A 17,408-nucleotide genomic window follows, 5' to 3' on the forward strand; every position below is an offset into this window, starting at 1 on the left:
AAAGACGGGCAAATTATGTTATGATATCCAACCTCAGCCATTCAGAGGAAGCTTTGTATTCCTTCATAGATGTCTACAAGCTATGGAGACTGTGGAGAATGAATGAAAGAGAAAATGGGATTTTGACTTACCGTAAAATCCATTTCTCTGATGTTCATTGAAGGACACAGCACCCACCCCTCTGTGGAGTTGTAATTCTTCTGACACTGCTTGTAACAAAACTGAGTACCTATAGCAGAAAGAGGGAGTATACCCCCTGGGACTTTTTTTCTGCCTAGTGTCCTACTCCTGTACTAGGCAGTATAACCCAATGGTTAAGAAGATCAGGAGCTGTGTCTGTCAATGAACATCAGAGAAATGGATTTTTTACGGTAAGTCAAAAATCCCATTTTTGTCATCAGTGCAGAAAAAAAGGGGAAAACCACCATTGGGGACACCCATTCTGGTGCCGACCCTCACCGGGTGTTTTGTCCCATCACTCGGGGCCTAGAACTGTGACTTTAACCACTTTAGCCCCGCCTAACGTAGATTTACTGCGGCACTCTGCTGCTTACAGGCAAAGCGACGTAGACCTACGTCCCTCGCCCACGAGACTGTAGAACTGCCGCTCCTGCCCCCGCTCATTTCTTGGGGAGCCAGCACGTGTGCAGAGCCGCCGGCGACTCGCGATCTCCCGCAGGAGAGGGAGAAAGACAGACGGCTGATGTAAACACAGCCGTCTGTCATTCTCCCTGAAGTAAGAACAGAGGCTATGCATTCCTGCTATGTAGGATCGCATGTCTCTGTAGTTACTTCACTAGCCACGCCCCCTGACAGTTAGAATCACGCCCCTAGGGACACACTTAACCCCTTGAGCACCAATAAAGTTAACCCCTTCCCTGCCAGTATCATTTTTACAGTAACCGTGCATATTTATAGCACTGATTACTGTAGTAATGTCACTGGTACCCCCAAAAGTGTCAAAAATGTCAGTCAGGGGTCCAATCTGTCCGCCGCAATGTCGCAGTCCCGCAAAAGAAATTGCAGATCGCCGCCATTACTAGTTAAAAAAAAAACAATAAAAATTACATAAATCTTTCCCGTAGTTAGTAAACGCAACAACTTTTGCGCAAACCAATCAAAATACGCTTATTGTGATTTTTTTTTTTTTTTTTTACCAAAAATATTTAGCAGAAAACAAATTGGCCTAAAATGTTAAAAAATTTAGATTTTTACATTTTTTTTGAGAGTTTCATATAAATAAATGTGAAAAATATTGTTATTTTTTCAAAATTTGTCGCTCTTTTTTTGTTTATAGCGCAAAAAATAAAAATCGCACAGGTGATCAAATACCACCAAAAGAAAGCTCTGTTTGTGGGGAAAAAAAGGACGTCAATTTAATTTGGGTACAGCGTTGCACGACCGCGCAATTATCCGTTAAATTCACGAAGTGCTGAATCGCAAAATAGGGCCTGGTCTTTGAGCAGCCAAATCCTCCGGGGATTAAGTGGTTAAGCAGGTCAGGGCTGCTGGGTGTTCTGTGCCCCTGACTTTGCAGAGATTTTCCCCTAACTTCCTTATGTGTCTGTGGGACAGGAAGTGAGGGGTAACTCAACTGGCAAGATTTAAAAAATGTTCCTCTATCAAAAGCTAACATTTTGTTTCTGTGCAGTATGTGTCTTTGCCGAGACTCCGGAGTTTTCCTTCATCACATCCTTCATGTCTTTCTCCCTGTCTGTAGATCATACTCTCCTCATTCAAACATGGCCTCTTCAGTGGGCAATGGATGAAGCAGGTCAGCTACGCTCGCTTCGAAGGAATATTCCGCTGCATTCCCATCTTTGGGATGTCTTTTGCCTGCCAGTCGTAAGTATCTCTGCTTTGTTGATGGGTGGCATAAGAGTCCTTATAGGGAAGCATTCACAGGAGAAACAGCCCTCCTGCCATTGCTGATTTCACTTTTTCCAGAATGGCTGGTTGCCGGCCTGTCATGCTGAACCATGGCTTCAGTACTGACCCCGAACAAGTATGCAGATCAGCAAATGGGATTAATCCAATTCTGGGCAGGTGAAGTTGCACCTCTTAATAACATCAACTTTGACAGGAAGCAATAGGCTGCCAACCAGAGTGGTTGCTTCCAACTGAAGCTTCTTGTAAAATGATCTTGCTTTGTGATCACTTCTGGAGGGCACTGCAGGGGCTGAGGTGCACTGTAGGCTGCTGTTGGAGGCTGGGGGCTGAAGGCTCTGCAGGTTAGGGGATCTAGTATATATATATATATATATATATATATATATATATATATATATATATATATATATATATATATATATATATATATATATTTTTTTTTTTTCAAGCAGCGGGAGGAGCTTTCCCCCCTGCCACCCTTGTGTTTGCACGCAAAGGCGAATGCTCATAAACCGTGATCAACCCACACCACACGTGAGATATCCCCACGAACGTCAGGTCATGGGTAGGAATTCTAGCACTAGATCTCCTCTGTTAATCTGCTGACCTCCATCATCCAATCATGTGCACGCAAAAGCAGCTTTTTTTTTTCCCCCTTATATGTGATTGGTTATTCTTTGCATAGTAAAGCTTTACCTCATTTACTAAGCTCTAGAGCAGGGGTGGGGAACCTAAGGCCCGGGGGCCGTATGCGGCCCTCAAAGTCATTTGGTCCGGCCCCCCCCATGCAGCTGAGTCTATGTCTCTCAGCTGATCTGTCAGAACGGAGCCAATGCTTCCTGTATTGTTCCGGCTCCGTTCTAACAGTCTGAGTGAGTCACAGGCGGAGAGTGATATCAAATGCACTCCGCCTGTGACCAATAAAGGAAACATCGCCTCTTCCTCCAGCGTGGCGCCGCTGCTAGCCAGCATTTCCCACCAGCAGCACACACAGCAGTACCAGCCAGAGCCAGCAGCACACACAGCAGTACCAGCCAGAGCCAGCAGCACACACAGCAGTACCAGCCAGAGCCAGCAGCACACACAGCAGTACCAGCCAGAGCCAGCAGCACACACAGCAGTACCAGCCAGAGCCAGCAGCACACACAGCAGTACCAGCCAGAGCCAGCAGCACACACAGCAGTACCAGCCAGAGCCAGCAGCACACACAGCAGTACCAGCCAGAGCTAGCAGCACACACAGCAGTACCAGCCAGAAACAGCAGTACTCACAGCAGTACCAGCCAGAGCCAGCAGTACCAGCCAGAGCCAGCATTACCCACAACAGAACCAGCAGTACCCACAGCAGTACCAGCCAGAGCCAGTAGTACCCACAACAGAACCAGCAGTACCCACAGCAGTACCAGCCAGAGCCAGTAGTACCTACAGCAGTACAAGCCAGAGTCAGCAGTACCCACAACAGTACCAGCCAGCAGTACCTACAGCGCAGTACCAACCTGAGCCAGCAGTACCCACAGCAATACCAACCAGCAGTGCCAGCCTGAGCCAGCAGTACCAGCCAGCAGTACTAGCTGGTAGTACCAGCCTGAGCCAGCAGTACCAGCCAGCAGTACCCACAGTACCAGCCAGCAGTACCAGCCTGAGCCAGCAGTACCCAAGGCAGTACCAGCCAGCAGTACCTACAGCACAGTACCAGCCTGAATCAGCAGTACCCACAGCAGTACCAGCCTGAGCCAGCAGTACCCACAGCAATACCAGCCAGCAATACCCACCAGCATTACCCGCCAGCAGTTCTTTTCAAAACTTACCACCACAAAGAGTCGACTAAGCTCCAGACTGACCGACACAAACCTGGAAAACCAGTTGCGAGTAGCAACATCATCAATACCAGCTAACATCACACACCTCATCAAAGAGAAGCAGTTGCAGCCATCATATTAGGGGTGAGTTAATTAAATGTTTGACCAAATATAATAGGCACATTTTTAAGTTGATAATATTGTACGGCCCCCGAATGATTTTATAAAAACCCAAATGGCCCCTGGCAGAAAAAAAGTTCCCCACCCCTGCTCTAGAGCAACTGCACTTGCAAAGTGCACCGTCTATTTGCCTTTAGCAAATCGACCTCAATGTGTTTACTACTTTAGAACAAGTGCACTTTAAACTAGATACATACCCTTCACTTAACTGGCCTATTACAGTGCTGACATTTGAAGACGCATGAATAAAGATTCCATGTTTGTGTTAACCCTCCGAGGCCCCCCCCCCCCCCCTCCACAGACCACTGACGTGAGGACACATCTTTACTTTCATCTCATTGGGTTTGTGGCCAGCTAAAGTCTTAGACTCTCCCAACACAATACTGCAGCATTCAGAAATGTGAACCATGCATCCAGTTAAAGTTGACGGTCAATCATTTGGCTGGTCCCATGGGCCCCAGTTGTGCTGTAGCCGTTGACGTACACCGCTAACCCCGAACCGATGACACGTCACCCATCTGCTCTTCTGAACCCGGCGGATCAGCAGTTGTGCTTTCCTGGAACAGCAGCCATAAAACTATTGCCGCAGGAAGGTTCTTTATGGGATCTCACCGTGACCAAGGTGCAAGCCAGTTTCCTCTCACCGCTGTGGCAGAGATCAGGTTGCGCGGCCTGACATATAACACTACATCCTGTCATTTGGGGGGGGGGGGGGGGTAGTTTTTCCATCACACGGGGGTCTGGAACTGTGACTGTAACCAGATCAGGGCCCAGCCATGGGGGGGCTGCTGGATGCTCTGTGTCCCTCAGCACCTTCACTAAGTGTTCACAATTATGGAAATCCTGCTGACAACATTTACTCACCAAGTGCAGCCTGTGAAATGAGGTGTAAACAAAACAGAATTCTAAACCCCCCCCCCCCCTCATTTTATAGCGATAACATCCATATCGACACAGCAGCTTCAAAAAGCCAAGAATTGTGCATAGTTCATAGTTGGAGTATCCCACTCATCCCTTCCCCTATCCCAGTTCTAAATAAAATCCAAAAAAAAAAAAAAAATCATCCCCTGGATTGATTATTGACTGAGCCAAGGACTTTAAAGCGGTTGTAAACTCGTTTTTTTTTCCACCCTGCAAGAGAAAGACATAATGAGCTAGTATGCATCGCATACTAGCTCATTATGCAATACTTACCTTAGAACGAGTCCCCGCCGTGCTGCTCACTCACCTCTATGACGGGCGACATGTTCAGTCGCCCGTCTTCCGGGATCGCGGCATCCAGCCATCTGATTGGCCGGAGCCACGGTGACATCACTCCCGCGCACGCGCGCGAGAGCCGACAGTCACGGCACGGGACTCTGAAGGAACGGCACGATCGGCCGTTCCTTCAGAGCGCATGCGCCAGTGACGTCACTGGCGACATAGTTACATAGTTACATAGTTACATAGTTGGTGAGGTTGAATAAAGACAAAAGTCCATCCAGTTCAACCTGTGTAGATGTGTGTGGCTGTAATCATCTTGCATACCCCTGAATGTTCTGATCCTTGAGATGTACGTCTAAGAGTCTTTTGAAAGCCACCATACTACCCGCAGAAACCACCTCATGTGGTAGAGAATTCCACAATCTTGTAGCCCTAACAGTAAAGAACCCCCCACGTTGCCTGAGGTTAAAACGCTTCTCCTCTAATCGCATTGTATGCCCCCGAGTTCTCATGCAATCCCTTCGACTGAACAGCTTTTTTTCTAAGCCTAGATCCCCATTTAGATATTTAAAAATTGCTATCATGTCCCCCCTCAGGCGTCTCTTCTCCAGGGAGAATAAATCAAGCGATTGCAGACGCTCCTCATAATCAAGGTCCTCCAATCCCCTAATTAGTTTAGTTGCCCTTCTCTGGACTCTCTCCAGCTCCAACACATCCCTTCTGAGGACTGGTGACCAGAACTGGACCGAATACTCCAGATGAGGTCGGACCAGAGTTTTATAAAGTGGAAGGATTATAGTTTTATCTCTGGAATACATCCCTTTCTTTATGCATGCTAATATTCTGCTAGCCTTGGCAGCTGCCGCTTGACATTGCATGCTGTTGCCTAGTCTATCATCAACCAAGACTCCCAGATCCTTCTCCATTTTTGATTCTCCCAAGGGTTCCCCTCCTAACGTGTATTGTGCTTTTATGTTTCTAGTCCCCAAGTGTAAAACCTTACATTTCTCCACGTTAAACCTCATTTGCCATGTCTTTGCCCACTCCGTTATTTTGTCCAGGTCATTCTGTAGGATATCTGCTTCATGCTGTGCTGTTATTGTCCTGCCTAATTTTGTGTCATCTGCAAAAACTGATATTGAACTACTGATCCCGTCCTCAATGCTGTTTATGAATAAATTGAACAAGGTTGGTCCTAGGACTGAGCCTTGGGGGACCCCGCTTACTACCTCAGACCAGTCTGAGTATGTGCTGTTTATTACCACCCTTTGGATACGCCCTTTTAGCCAGTTCCGTATCCAAGAGCAAACCCTGCTGTCGATACCTGCAGACCTTATTTTATAAATTAAGCGCTTATGGGGAACTGTATCAAACGCCTTAGCAAAATCTAGGTACACCACATCCACTGGTCTGCCCCTATCTAGCTCACAGCTCACCTCCTCGTAGAATGTTAAGAGATTGGTTTGACAAGAACGCCCATTTGTAAACCTGTGCTGGTTACTACTGATGATGCTGTTGTTCTTAGCAAACTCTACGATATAGTCCCTTATCATCCCCTCCAGAAGTTTACATACTACTGATGTCAGACTGACAGGCCTATAGTTTCCCGGTATATGCCTCTGACCCTTTTTGAATATCGGAATCACGTTAGCTTTCCTCCACTCCCCTGGTACATCTCCTGTCCTAATACTGTCCGCAAAGATCAGGAACAGTGGTCTGGATATAACCTTACTGAGTTCCTTGAGTACTCTCGGATGTACGCCATCCGGGCCTGGTGATTTGTTTGTGTTGAGTTTATCCAGCCTTTCCCTGATTTCCCCCTCTGTTAGCCATAGTGGCAAGTCCTGTGTATTACTACTAACTATACAGTCATGGTCAGTGTACCCCTCCGATTCCTGTGTAAAGACTGATGAGAAAAAGGCATTCAGTACGGTACGGGACTCTGAAGGACATGTAAGGTAAATATCTCCTAAACGGTACATGTTTAGGAGATATTTACAGTACCTATAGGTAAGCCTTATCATAGGATCACCTATAGGTACAAGTGTCAGAGGAGGGTTTACTTCCTCTTTAAATGCTATTTGTTTGCTATCAGTTGCTAAGGGGTAACCCAGGGGAATCCAGAAAGTGCAATTCTCGGCAGTCCTCTAGGGGGCAGTGCTACATATACATCACAGAAGCCTGACATTTTAACAGGGGTGTGTAGGCTTTTTATATCCACTGTATATCCTATAGTTTGTAGACGCTATAATGTTCGTGTAAAGTAAACCAATCGATATACACTTATTAGAATTTTTTTTTTTTTAACCAAAAATGTAGCAGAATACATATTGGCTTAAATTTATAAAGAGATTACATTTTTATATGTTTTATGGCAAAAAAAAAAAAAAAAAAAAAAAGAAAATTATATATATTATTTTTATATATATATATATATATATCTATATATATATATATATATATATATATATATATATATATATATATATATAATATAATTTTTCTTCTTTTTTTTTTTTTTTTTCAAAATGGTAGGTCATTCTTTGTTTATAGTGCAAAAGATAAAAAATGCAATGGTGGTCAGATACCACCTAAAGAAAGCTCTATTTGTGGGAAAAAAAGGACATACATTTTATTTGGTTACAGTGTCCTACGACCGCACAATTGTCCGTTAAAGTGGCCTGGTCACAAAGGAGGGTAAATCTTCCAGAGGTCAAGTGGTTAAGGTAAAAAAAAGAAGCCTTCAGAACCACTTTAACTGCTTCCCGACCGCCCGCCGCAGTTATACTGCGGCAGGGCGGCCCTCTTGCGCGAACCGACATAGGTATACGTCGGTCGCGTGCCTGCAGCTAGGGGGCGTGTGCCCCGCTCGTCAGCGGGGACTCCGATGCGCGGGGCAGGCGGCACCGATTTGCCGCCTGACACCCGCGATCGCTCCCCGCTGAGAGAGAAGAACGGTCAGGTATTGTAAACACAGCCGACCGTTCTTCTCCCTGGAATGATCACAGAGCTCCTGTGATCCTTCTATATAGGAACACATGTCTCTGTGATCATTTTACAAGCCATGCCCCCATACAGTTAGAATCACTCCCCTAGGTACAAATTTAACCCCTTGATTACCCACAGTGTTAACCCCTTCCCTGCCAGTGTCATTATTACAGTAACAGTGCATATTTTTAGCACTGATTACTGTAGTAATGTCACTGGTCCTCCCAAAAGTGTCAAAAATGTCAGTTAGGGGTCCGATCTGTCCGCCGCAATGTCGCAGTCCCGCTAAAAATCGCAGATCGCCGCCATTATTAGTAAAACAGAAAACAATAGAAATGACATAAATCTTTCCTGTAGTTAGTAGACATGATAACTTTTGTGCAAACCAATCAAAATATGCATATTGTGATTTTTTTATTATTTATTTATTTACCAAAAATATGTAGCAGAAAACAAATTGGCCTAAAATGTTAAAAAATGTTTGATTTTTTCATTTTTTTTTTGGGAATGTCCTATAGCAGAATGTGAAATATATATATTTTTTTTCAGAATTGTGGCTTTTTTTTTTTATTTATAGCGCAAAAAATAAGTCGCACAGGTGATCAAATACCACCAAAAGAAAGCTCTTATTTGTGGAAAATAAAGGATATCAATTTTACTTAGGTACAGTGTCGCACGACCGCGCAATTGTCCGTTAACCTCCCTGGTGGTATTACCGAGTGTGGCTCAAGGTGAAATTTCAGTGCCATTAGCGGTAACCCCGAGCCACACTCTGGGTACTGCCAGGGAGCATCGCTGGATTCTGGAAGGGGTTACTTACCTTGTCCCCGGGATCCCGCAATGTGTCACTGCAGCATACGGCGGCCGGATCTTCTGCCCGATGCTGTGAGCCCCGGCTTCTGTCTCCTGCGACGTGACGCTCGCAGGGGGGTGGAACTCGCGGCAAATTTTAAAAAATAAAACAAACAAACACACTGATGTATTGTAATCCTATTGGATTACATTACAAAATAAAATAAATTGACATTAGTTTGCCCCCCCCCCCCCCCCCAAGTACCCTTTCCTGCAGTTTTACTTATATATATGTGTGTGTGTGTACAGTACAGACCATAAGTTTGGACACCCCTTCTCATTCAAAGAGTTTTCTTTATTTTCATGACTATGAAAATTCACACTTCAAGAGGTAGTCCCCTGAAATGGTTTTCACTTCACAGGTGTGCCCTGTCAGGTTTATTAAGTGTGATTTCTTGCCTTATAAATGGGGTTGGGACCATCAGTTGTGTTGTGCAGAAGTCGGGTGGATACACAGCTGATAGTCCTACGGAATGGCAAGAAAAAAGCAGCTAAGTACAGGAAAACGAGTGGCCATCATTACTTTTAGAAATGAAGGTCAGTCAGTCCGAAAAATTGGGAAAACTTTGAAAGTGTCCCCAAGTGCAGTCACAAAAACCATCAAGCGCTACAAAGAAACTGTCTGACATGCGGACCGCCCCAGGAAAGGAAGACCAAGAGTCACCTCTGCTGCGGAGGATAAGTTCATCCGAGGCACCAGCCTCAGAAATCGCAGGTTAACAGCAGCTCAGATTAGAGACCAGGTCAATGGCACACTGAGATCTAGCAGCAGACACATCTCTAGAACAACTGTTAAGAGGAGACTGTGTGAATCCGGCCTTCATGGTAGAATATCTGCTAGGAAACCACTGCTAAAGAAAGGCAACAAGCAGAAGAGACTTGTTTGGGCTAAAGAACACAAGGAATGGACATTAGACCAGTGGAAATCTGTGCTTTGGTCTGATGAGTCCAAATTTGAGATCTTTGGTTCTTTGTGCGACGCAGAAAAGGTGAACGGATGGACTCTACATGCCTGGTCCCCACTGTGAAGCATGGAGGAGGAGGTGTGATGATGTGGGGGTGCTTTGCTGGTGACACTGTTGGAGATTTATTCAAAATTGAAGGCATACTGAACCAGCATGGCTACCACAGCATCTTGCAGCGGCATGCTATTCCATCCGGTTTGCGTTTAGTTGGACCATCATTTTTTTTTCAACAGGACAATGACCCCAAACACACCTCCAGGCTGTGTAAGGGCTATTTGACCAAGAAGGAGAGTGATGGGGTGCTGCGCCAGATGACCGCCACAGTCACTGGACCTGAACCCAATCCAGATGGTTTGGGGTGAGCTTGACCGCAGAGTGAAGGCAAAAGGGCCAACAAGTGCTAAGCATCTCTGGGAACTCCTTCAAGACTGTTGGAAGACCATTTCAGGAGACTACCTCTTATAGTGTGACTCTACAGTTTTCATAGTCATGAAAATAAAGAAAACTCTTTGAATGAGAAGGTGTGTCCAAACTTTTGGTCTGTACTGTGTATGTGTGTGTGTGTGTGTGTGTGTATATGTATATAATAAAGAAGAATGCACAGTAAAAAAAATCATATGTAAATAGTTGGTTTGGGCTGCTCGTCCTTAAGAATTACATGCAAAATAATTGTACCGCTTTCAGCACCTAAAATCGGAAACAATCATACCGCCAGGGAGGTTAAAGTAACGCAGTGCCGAATCGCAAAATATGGCCTGGTCATTAAGGTGGCAAATCCTTCCGGTCCAGACGTGGTTAAATATCGGTTTTGACTGGATATTTTGTCCTGATATATTCTGCAGAACTGTGACCCGTCCCCATATAAAATAATGAGGTTTTTTTTTTCATTTAGGTGTTGCTTTTTTCACCTTTACAATGTCCAGAGATGTTAATCCAGTGGCATTCATTAAAGCGGAGAAATGTTGGAGATGTAATTTGCAGCCAGGTCTGGTGCAGCCACTCTCTCTTTATTCAGAAGGCACTTAACAGAGCGCAGCCTCGGTGTCCCTCCACCCCTCCAGTCCTCTGTCAGTGCCTGTGCTGGCCTCTCACATCCAGCGGCAGCTCATACATTTTCTCACACTCCGATAATGAAATGTTAACATTAACATGCTGCGTCTAATGCTCCAGCGCAGTAGAGAGGGGGGGTGGGGGGGGGGAGCGGTGTTGAAGCTGTACTTGGCCAGACTGGAAGATGTTTTTCTTGTAAGAAGTTCTTGAATACATTGCGTCTCTTCGATATCCAAAGTCCTAAACCTGGTGTTCTGGGTACATCTCATTCCACACACACTACTGATGTTTGAGCTGCTTTTTTGGATGTAGTTTTGGGTGTTTGTTTTGAACAAATGTGCGTGTATTTGCACGTATATGCACTTTCGCTTTCCTAGGAATAATTAATTTATATTTATGATCATTTGTGCTGACCGGGAACGCAGATTTTTGTTTTTACTGAGGAGTAATTGACTCTTGTTTATTCGCCTGTGTACACACGAGCATTGTAAATAATCGGCTACATTTTAGCTCAGTAAAATAACCATGCTGTACTGAGCTTTTCAAGCTGCAGTGTGCAAGAGACCTTATTCTGCAAGCAGGGCCAGTGCTTCCACTAGGCAAACTAGGCAGCCGCCTAGGGCGCATTGCCACCTAGGGGCGTAGCCACGAGTCGACACTCTCCTTTATTAATGATCCCTGTGAGCTGAGGGGAGGGGCAGCAGTGGGGGAGGAAGAAGGGACAGAGAAAGATGCTTGGGGCAGTGGCGGAACTACCAAGCCTCGGCTTTCCACCAATGTTGGGGGGGGCCCCAAGAGGCAGGAAGGGAGCCCACGGAGTGCTGCCTGCATGATGATCCTCTTCGGCTGGAGCTGTGGTGAGCACTGTGGTCCAGGAGAGGAGTGTCCTGGGAAAAGGAATCACGGTGAAGGAGGACAGAGCGTGGGCCACTCTCTTCATACCGCTCAGTGAGTGTCCCCAGAACAGGGGAACGGGGTCCCTGGGTGTGACATGGAGGATCCCTGGTGTGAAAGGGAATCGGGGTCACCAGGTGTGTCATGGGGAATCGGAATCACCAGGTGTGACATGGGAGATAGGGGTCACCGGGTGTAACAGGGATTCGGGTCACCGGTTGTAACAGGGATTCGGGTCACCAGGTGTGCCATGAGGAATTGGGGTTCCTGAGTGTGCCATGGGGGATTGAGGCCCCCAGGTGTGACATGGAGGAACATCAGGGTCCCCAGGTTTGACATGGAGGAAGATCAGGGTCCCCAGGTGTGACATGGAAAAACATCAGGGTCCCCAGGTGTGACATGGAGGAAGATCAGGGTCCCCAGGTGTGACATGAAGGAAGATCAGGGTCCCCAGGTGTGACATGGAAAAACATCAGGGTCTCTCCGGGTATGACATGGTGGAACATCAAGGGCCCCTGGTGTGACATATAGGAACATTGGGGTCACTGGGTATGACAGCATGACATGGAGGAACACGGGGGTTCCCTGGGTGTGAAATGGAGGAACATCGTGGTCAGTGGGTTTGACAGAAAGACATGAAGGAATATTGTGGTCCCTGGGTGTGACATAGAACGACATCAGGGTCCCCAGGTGTGACATGGAGGAATATGGGGGTCACTGGGTATGACAGCATAACATGGATAAACCATCAGATCAGGGTCACTGGGTATGACATAGAGAAGTTTTTAACTCCTACCCTTTTTATTTTTTTTTGGGGGGGGGGGGGGCAAGTAGCTGGTCTTGCCTAGGGCGTAAAATAGTCTAGCACCGGCCCTGTCTGCAAGTCTTGTGATCCCGCCACCCCTGTCAGACAGCACAGTCAAGTCTTGGACCTCCCTTCAAATGACACTGTAGCAAGAAAATACAGCCTGGTCCCGAAACCGTTCTCTCCCTCTCCCAGTCTGAGTACTTCTATGCAAATCAACCAGCTTTTATTGCAGTAGTTGTGATTGCTGAGTAATGGTGCGACTTGTTGCTGGATACCCAAAGTTTTTATTTCCTTTGCATTATGGTGCAGAGATGCGCCAACATTCTGTTACACATTGGATGCTGCAGTTTTTCTCATTTAGGAGTTTTGTCGAACGTTTTTATGGAGTTGACTTTTTTACATCCCAGTTTTAAGCAATATTTTCTTTTCTTCTAGCCAAGTTCTCCCCACCTATGACAGTCTGGACGAACCTTCTGTAAAAACGATGAGTTCCATTTTTGCTCGTTCTCTACATGTTGTCACCACGTTCTATGTCCTGGTAAGTTCTGTTTTCTAGAAGTAGAAATGGATATTTTGTGTTTTTTGCTTTTTTTTTTTTTTTTTTTTTTGCTTTTAGACCTAATTCGATTAGATTGCCTAGATTAGCGACCGTCCTGCAGCCACACCACTGCTCTAAAGTGTATCTAAACTCAAGAACAGAGAGGTCCTATATTGCAGCTGCATAATCCTTTGATGCAGTGGTCCTCAACCCTGGTCCTCAGGACCCACTAACAGGCCAGGTTTGCAAGATAACTGAAATGCATCCCAGGTGATATTATTTGCTGCTCAGTGATTGCAGTACTCTAGTCTGCATCTCCCCTAGGTAATACTTAAAATCTGGCCTGTTAGTGGGCCCTGAGGACCGGAGTTGAGGATCACTGCTTTGATGTAGTGGCTGCTGTCATTTTTTTCCTTTTTTTGTTGCCGGTTCACATTTGTGCAATCACAGAGATCGCATGTAATTCGGAGCGCACTGCTCCTAAAATGACATGCGATCTCTGTGCGGTGCTAATTTCAGCCATACAGTTTGTATGGCTGAAGTCGCACCGCAATCGCACTAAAACACGCACAGAATCGGATTGTATGGTGGTTCACACTAGTGCGATCCGATTCTGTGCGAACTTGCAGATCGCACTGCGATATGTGATCTCACCGGGGGGGTGTCGTTAACTTTTGACACCCCCTGCGTATCGCATATGGCAGTGTCAACTGCCTGTTGTGTGGATGCGATGCGGGAACACGCTGTATATTCGCAGCGTTCCCGCGTCGCACAAATGTGAACCGGGACTAAGCGCAGAAAAATAGCTGTAAGGGCCCTTTCACACGGGCGCTCCGCATGTCCGCAAATCATCCTATTTTTTTGCGGATGATATACGGACATAATGTATGTCAATGGCATTGCGGATGTCAGCGGAATACCATCCGCTGACATCCGATTTTCTTCCTTTCAGTTCTGTTCAGTTTTTTGGAATGGAACAGAACCCTATTTTTGTTCCGTTGAAAAAACGGAAAGGAAGCAAAATCGGATGTCAGCGGTGTCATCCGCAATGCCATAGACATACATTATGTCCATATATCATCCGCAAACGGATGGGATGATATGCGGACATACGAAGCGGATGACACAAGTGTCATCCACTCCGTGAAAAAAAAAAAGAACCGGAGCAGATCGCAATGCGGTCCGCTCCGTGTGAGAGAGCCCTTAACCACTTAAGCCCCGGAAGATTATACCCCCTTCCTGACCAGGGTTTTATTTGTGATTTTTTTTTTTACTGCGTGATTTTCACGGACAATTGCGCGGTCGTGCGACGCTGTACCTAAACTAATTTCATGTCTTTTTTTTCCCACAAACGGAGCTTTCTTTTGGTGGTATTTGATCACCTGTGAGATTTTTTGATCACGCGCTATAAACAAAAAAAGAGCGTAAATTTTGCAAAAATAACAATATTTTTCACATTTTTTATATGAAATTCCCAAAAAAAAATGTAAAAATCAAAATTTTTTAACATTTTCGGCCAATTTGTTTTATGCTACATATGTTTGGTAAAAAAAATCGCAAAAAGCGTATTTTGATTGGCTTGCGCAAAAGTTATCGCGTTTACTAACAAAGGGAAAGATTTTTGTCATTTTTGGTGTTTTTTTTTTTTAACAAGTAATGGCGGCGATCTGCAATTTTTTTTTTTTTTTTTGCGGTACTGCGACATTGCGGCGGACGTATCGGACCCTTGACTGACATTTTTGACACTTTTGGGGTTACCAGTGACATTACTGCAGTAATCAGTGCTATACATATGCACTGTTACTGTAAAAATGACACTGGCAGGGAAGGGGTTAACTGTATTGGAGAGGGAGGGGTTAAGTGTGTCCTAGGGGCGTGCTTCTAACTGTGATGGGACATGGCCACTAGTGTAGGAACAGAGATCAACGGTCCTACATAGTAGAACCGTCTGATCTCCATTTTTACACAGGGGAGAATGACAGGCTGCCTGCCTTTCTCCCTCTCTACCAACGATCGCAGTGTGACCGTTGGACATCGGTTCTGCCGGTCACACGCACAGACTCCTCAGTGAACGGGGTGGGCGCGCGCCTCAGCGGGCGTGCGCTCGCCCGCTATTGGCTCACAAGCCGGTCACAGGCTAGTGACGTATATATACGTCACTTTGCCTGGCCGGGGCTGACCGCCGCAGTATATCTACTTGCGGCGGTCGGCAAGTGGTTAAGGTGACACCAAGCCCTGGTTCACACTGAATGCCGCTTTGAAATCGTGCAACTTCACTTGAAATTGCACGATTTCAAAGCCGCGTGTCGGTGCGACTTGGCTGACATAAGTGTGACTTCATGCACAGGTGTCTATGCAAGTCACACCTAAAATCGCCAAAAGTAGTGGAGAAACTGCTTTTTCAAATCGGTGCGCCCCCGCAGAGTCAGCGTCGCACCGTTGTGAACAGTTCCATTGCCGACAATAGGGTGCGACTTGTCATGTGATTTGACCTGTCAAATCGCATGACATGTCTCACCCATGTGAACGTACACTTAACAATATTCTCATACTCCAAAAATAATCCATACACATCACTACTTAAAGTGGTTGTAAAGGCAGTCTAGGCATAAAGGTTAAAAAACCTTCTCTGTGGAGCTCCCCCCCACAACCCCTCCCCAATACTTACCTGAACCCCCTTTTGATCCAGCGCTGTGCATGAGCCTCAGCTGTCCCAGGACTCCCTCTCCTCATTGGCTGAGACAGCAGCAGGACCCATTGGTTCCCACTGCTGTCAATCACAGCCAGTGAGCCAATGAGGAGAGAGTAGGGGGTGGCTACATTCCTACATGCAGTGGGACCATGGACAACAAACGTAGCCAACCTCTAACAGAAAGTCAGCTCATAGCAGCCAAATAAAAAAAAAAAAAAAAGGAATTTGGGGGAAGATGAGTGCCATAGAAGGTACTAAATAAAGTGTTGCTAAACCCACAACAGTAAAATCAGTCTGTATATGCAGTAAAGCGTGCTTGTTATACTCACTGTGGAACCTAAGGGGTTAATCCTCCTTATTGTATAAAAAGGCTGTTTGATCCGGTCTTCTAATCCTCCCCTTCTTCCAATGTCCCCAATCCATCTTATAAAAGAACATAGTCTTGGGGGCACTCTGCAAATGCTCAGTTTGGTGTGTGTTGCTAGAGAGTTTTTTTTTTCTTTCTTGGGAGGGAGCATGTGATCAGCACAGGGCCAATCAGCACTGTTCAGACAGAGGGTCAGGGGTCAGCCAGCCTCATAGGACAGTCAAGGGGAGAATGAAAACTCCTCCTACAAGCTTTAACCAGACACTGATAGAAGTCACAAAAGTGCTATACAGTAAACCCCCATTATATCGCGGGTCAGTTTTTTTTAGCGGTCCCGGTATATCGTGTTGTTTTCTATAAGACCTATTCATTTTGATATTGCGTATATTTCGCCATTTCGCGGCATATATGAGTTATACAGTAGTCGTACGTACCGATTCAGAAGAAGAAGAAAGGCGCCTCTGAGTGCAGCAGATAACACTTTATTCACACACGATAAGCAGACTTACACTGAAGAATGACGTGTGTCCTCGCGGCTCGGGGTCTCTATTCCTGGTCCCATCTTCCGACTGTCCAGCAGCAGGGAGATGACGCCAATGGGGGGAGCCCAATCAGGAGCGGTGAATCAGTGCGAGACTGCGGTGGAACGCATGCCTCGCTCGTGGATCACACCGAGCGTGGTGACTTAAAGGGGGCGGTAACGCGTTTCAGAGCATGCGCAGATGTGCTCCTTCATCAGTCCAATGGGCGGAAGAAATGACAAGGGGATTTAAGACCATCAGAAGTCCATCTACTGTACAGTACCTGTCTGCTTTTCCTTTCCCCAACAAGACTAAATTGGAGGGTATTTCTAGTTCACGGATTTTCAGTTATCACGGGTGGGTCTGGAACATAACCCCCGCTAAGGAGGAGGGGGGTTTACTGTATACTGCTGATGAGAAAAGGTATTTGGCAGTTTATATTTACTAAAATAATTGCATTTCCAGAAAGTCACAGGAAGTAACTCCTAAAGCAGAACTTTACCAAAAACAAATTGATAAAACTAATGTTCTTTAGCAAGGAAGATACAGTCCACATTGTTTGTTTGTTTTTTCTGGAGGCGGCCATTTTGCTGAAGCCCAGAGCCCCTGACTAGCAGTGAATGTTTAGTCTGTCAGCAGATCACCCTCTAGTGGCTCTGATT

The 17,408-nt window shown here is 45.9% G+C and overlaps 1 protein-coding gene across 2 annotated transcripts in view; it reads left to right on the top strand.

The window, feature by feature from the left end:
* Positions 1-17,408, top strand: part of SLC38A10 (solute carrier family 38 member 10) — a 111,840-nt gene that overhangs the window by 43,316 nt on the left and 51,116 nt on the right. For both annotated transcript variants that reach the window (XM_082271794.1, XM_082271795.1), the window contains exons 6-7: positions 1,721-1,845; positions 13,064-13,166. In XM_082271794.1, coding sequence (XP_082127920.1) covers positions 1,721-1,845; positions 13,064-13,166 — 228 coding nt within the window. The remainder of the gene's footprint in view (positions 1-1,720; positions 1,846-13,063; positions 13,167-17,408) is intronic.

Source organism: Pelophylax lessonae, assembly GCF_965119305.1.
Source record: "Pelophylax lessonae genome assembly, chromosome: 11".
NCBI classification, from domain to species: Eukaryota; Metazoa; Chordata; class Amphibia; order Anura; family Ranidae; genus Pelophylax; species Pelophylax lessonae.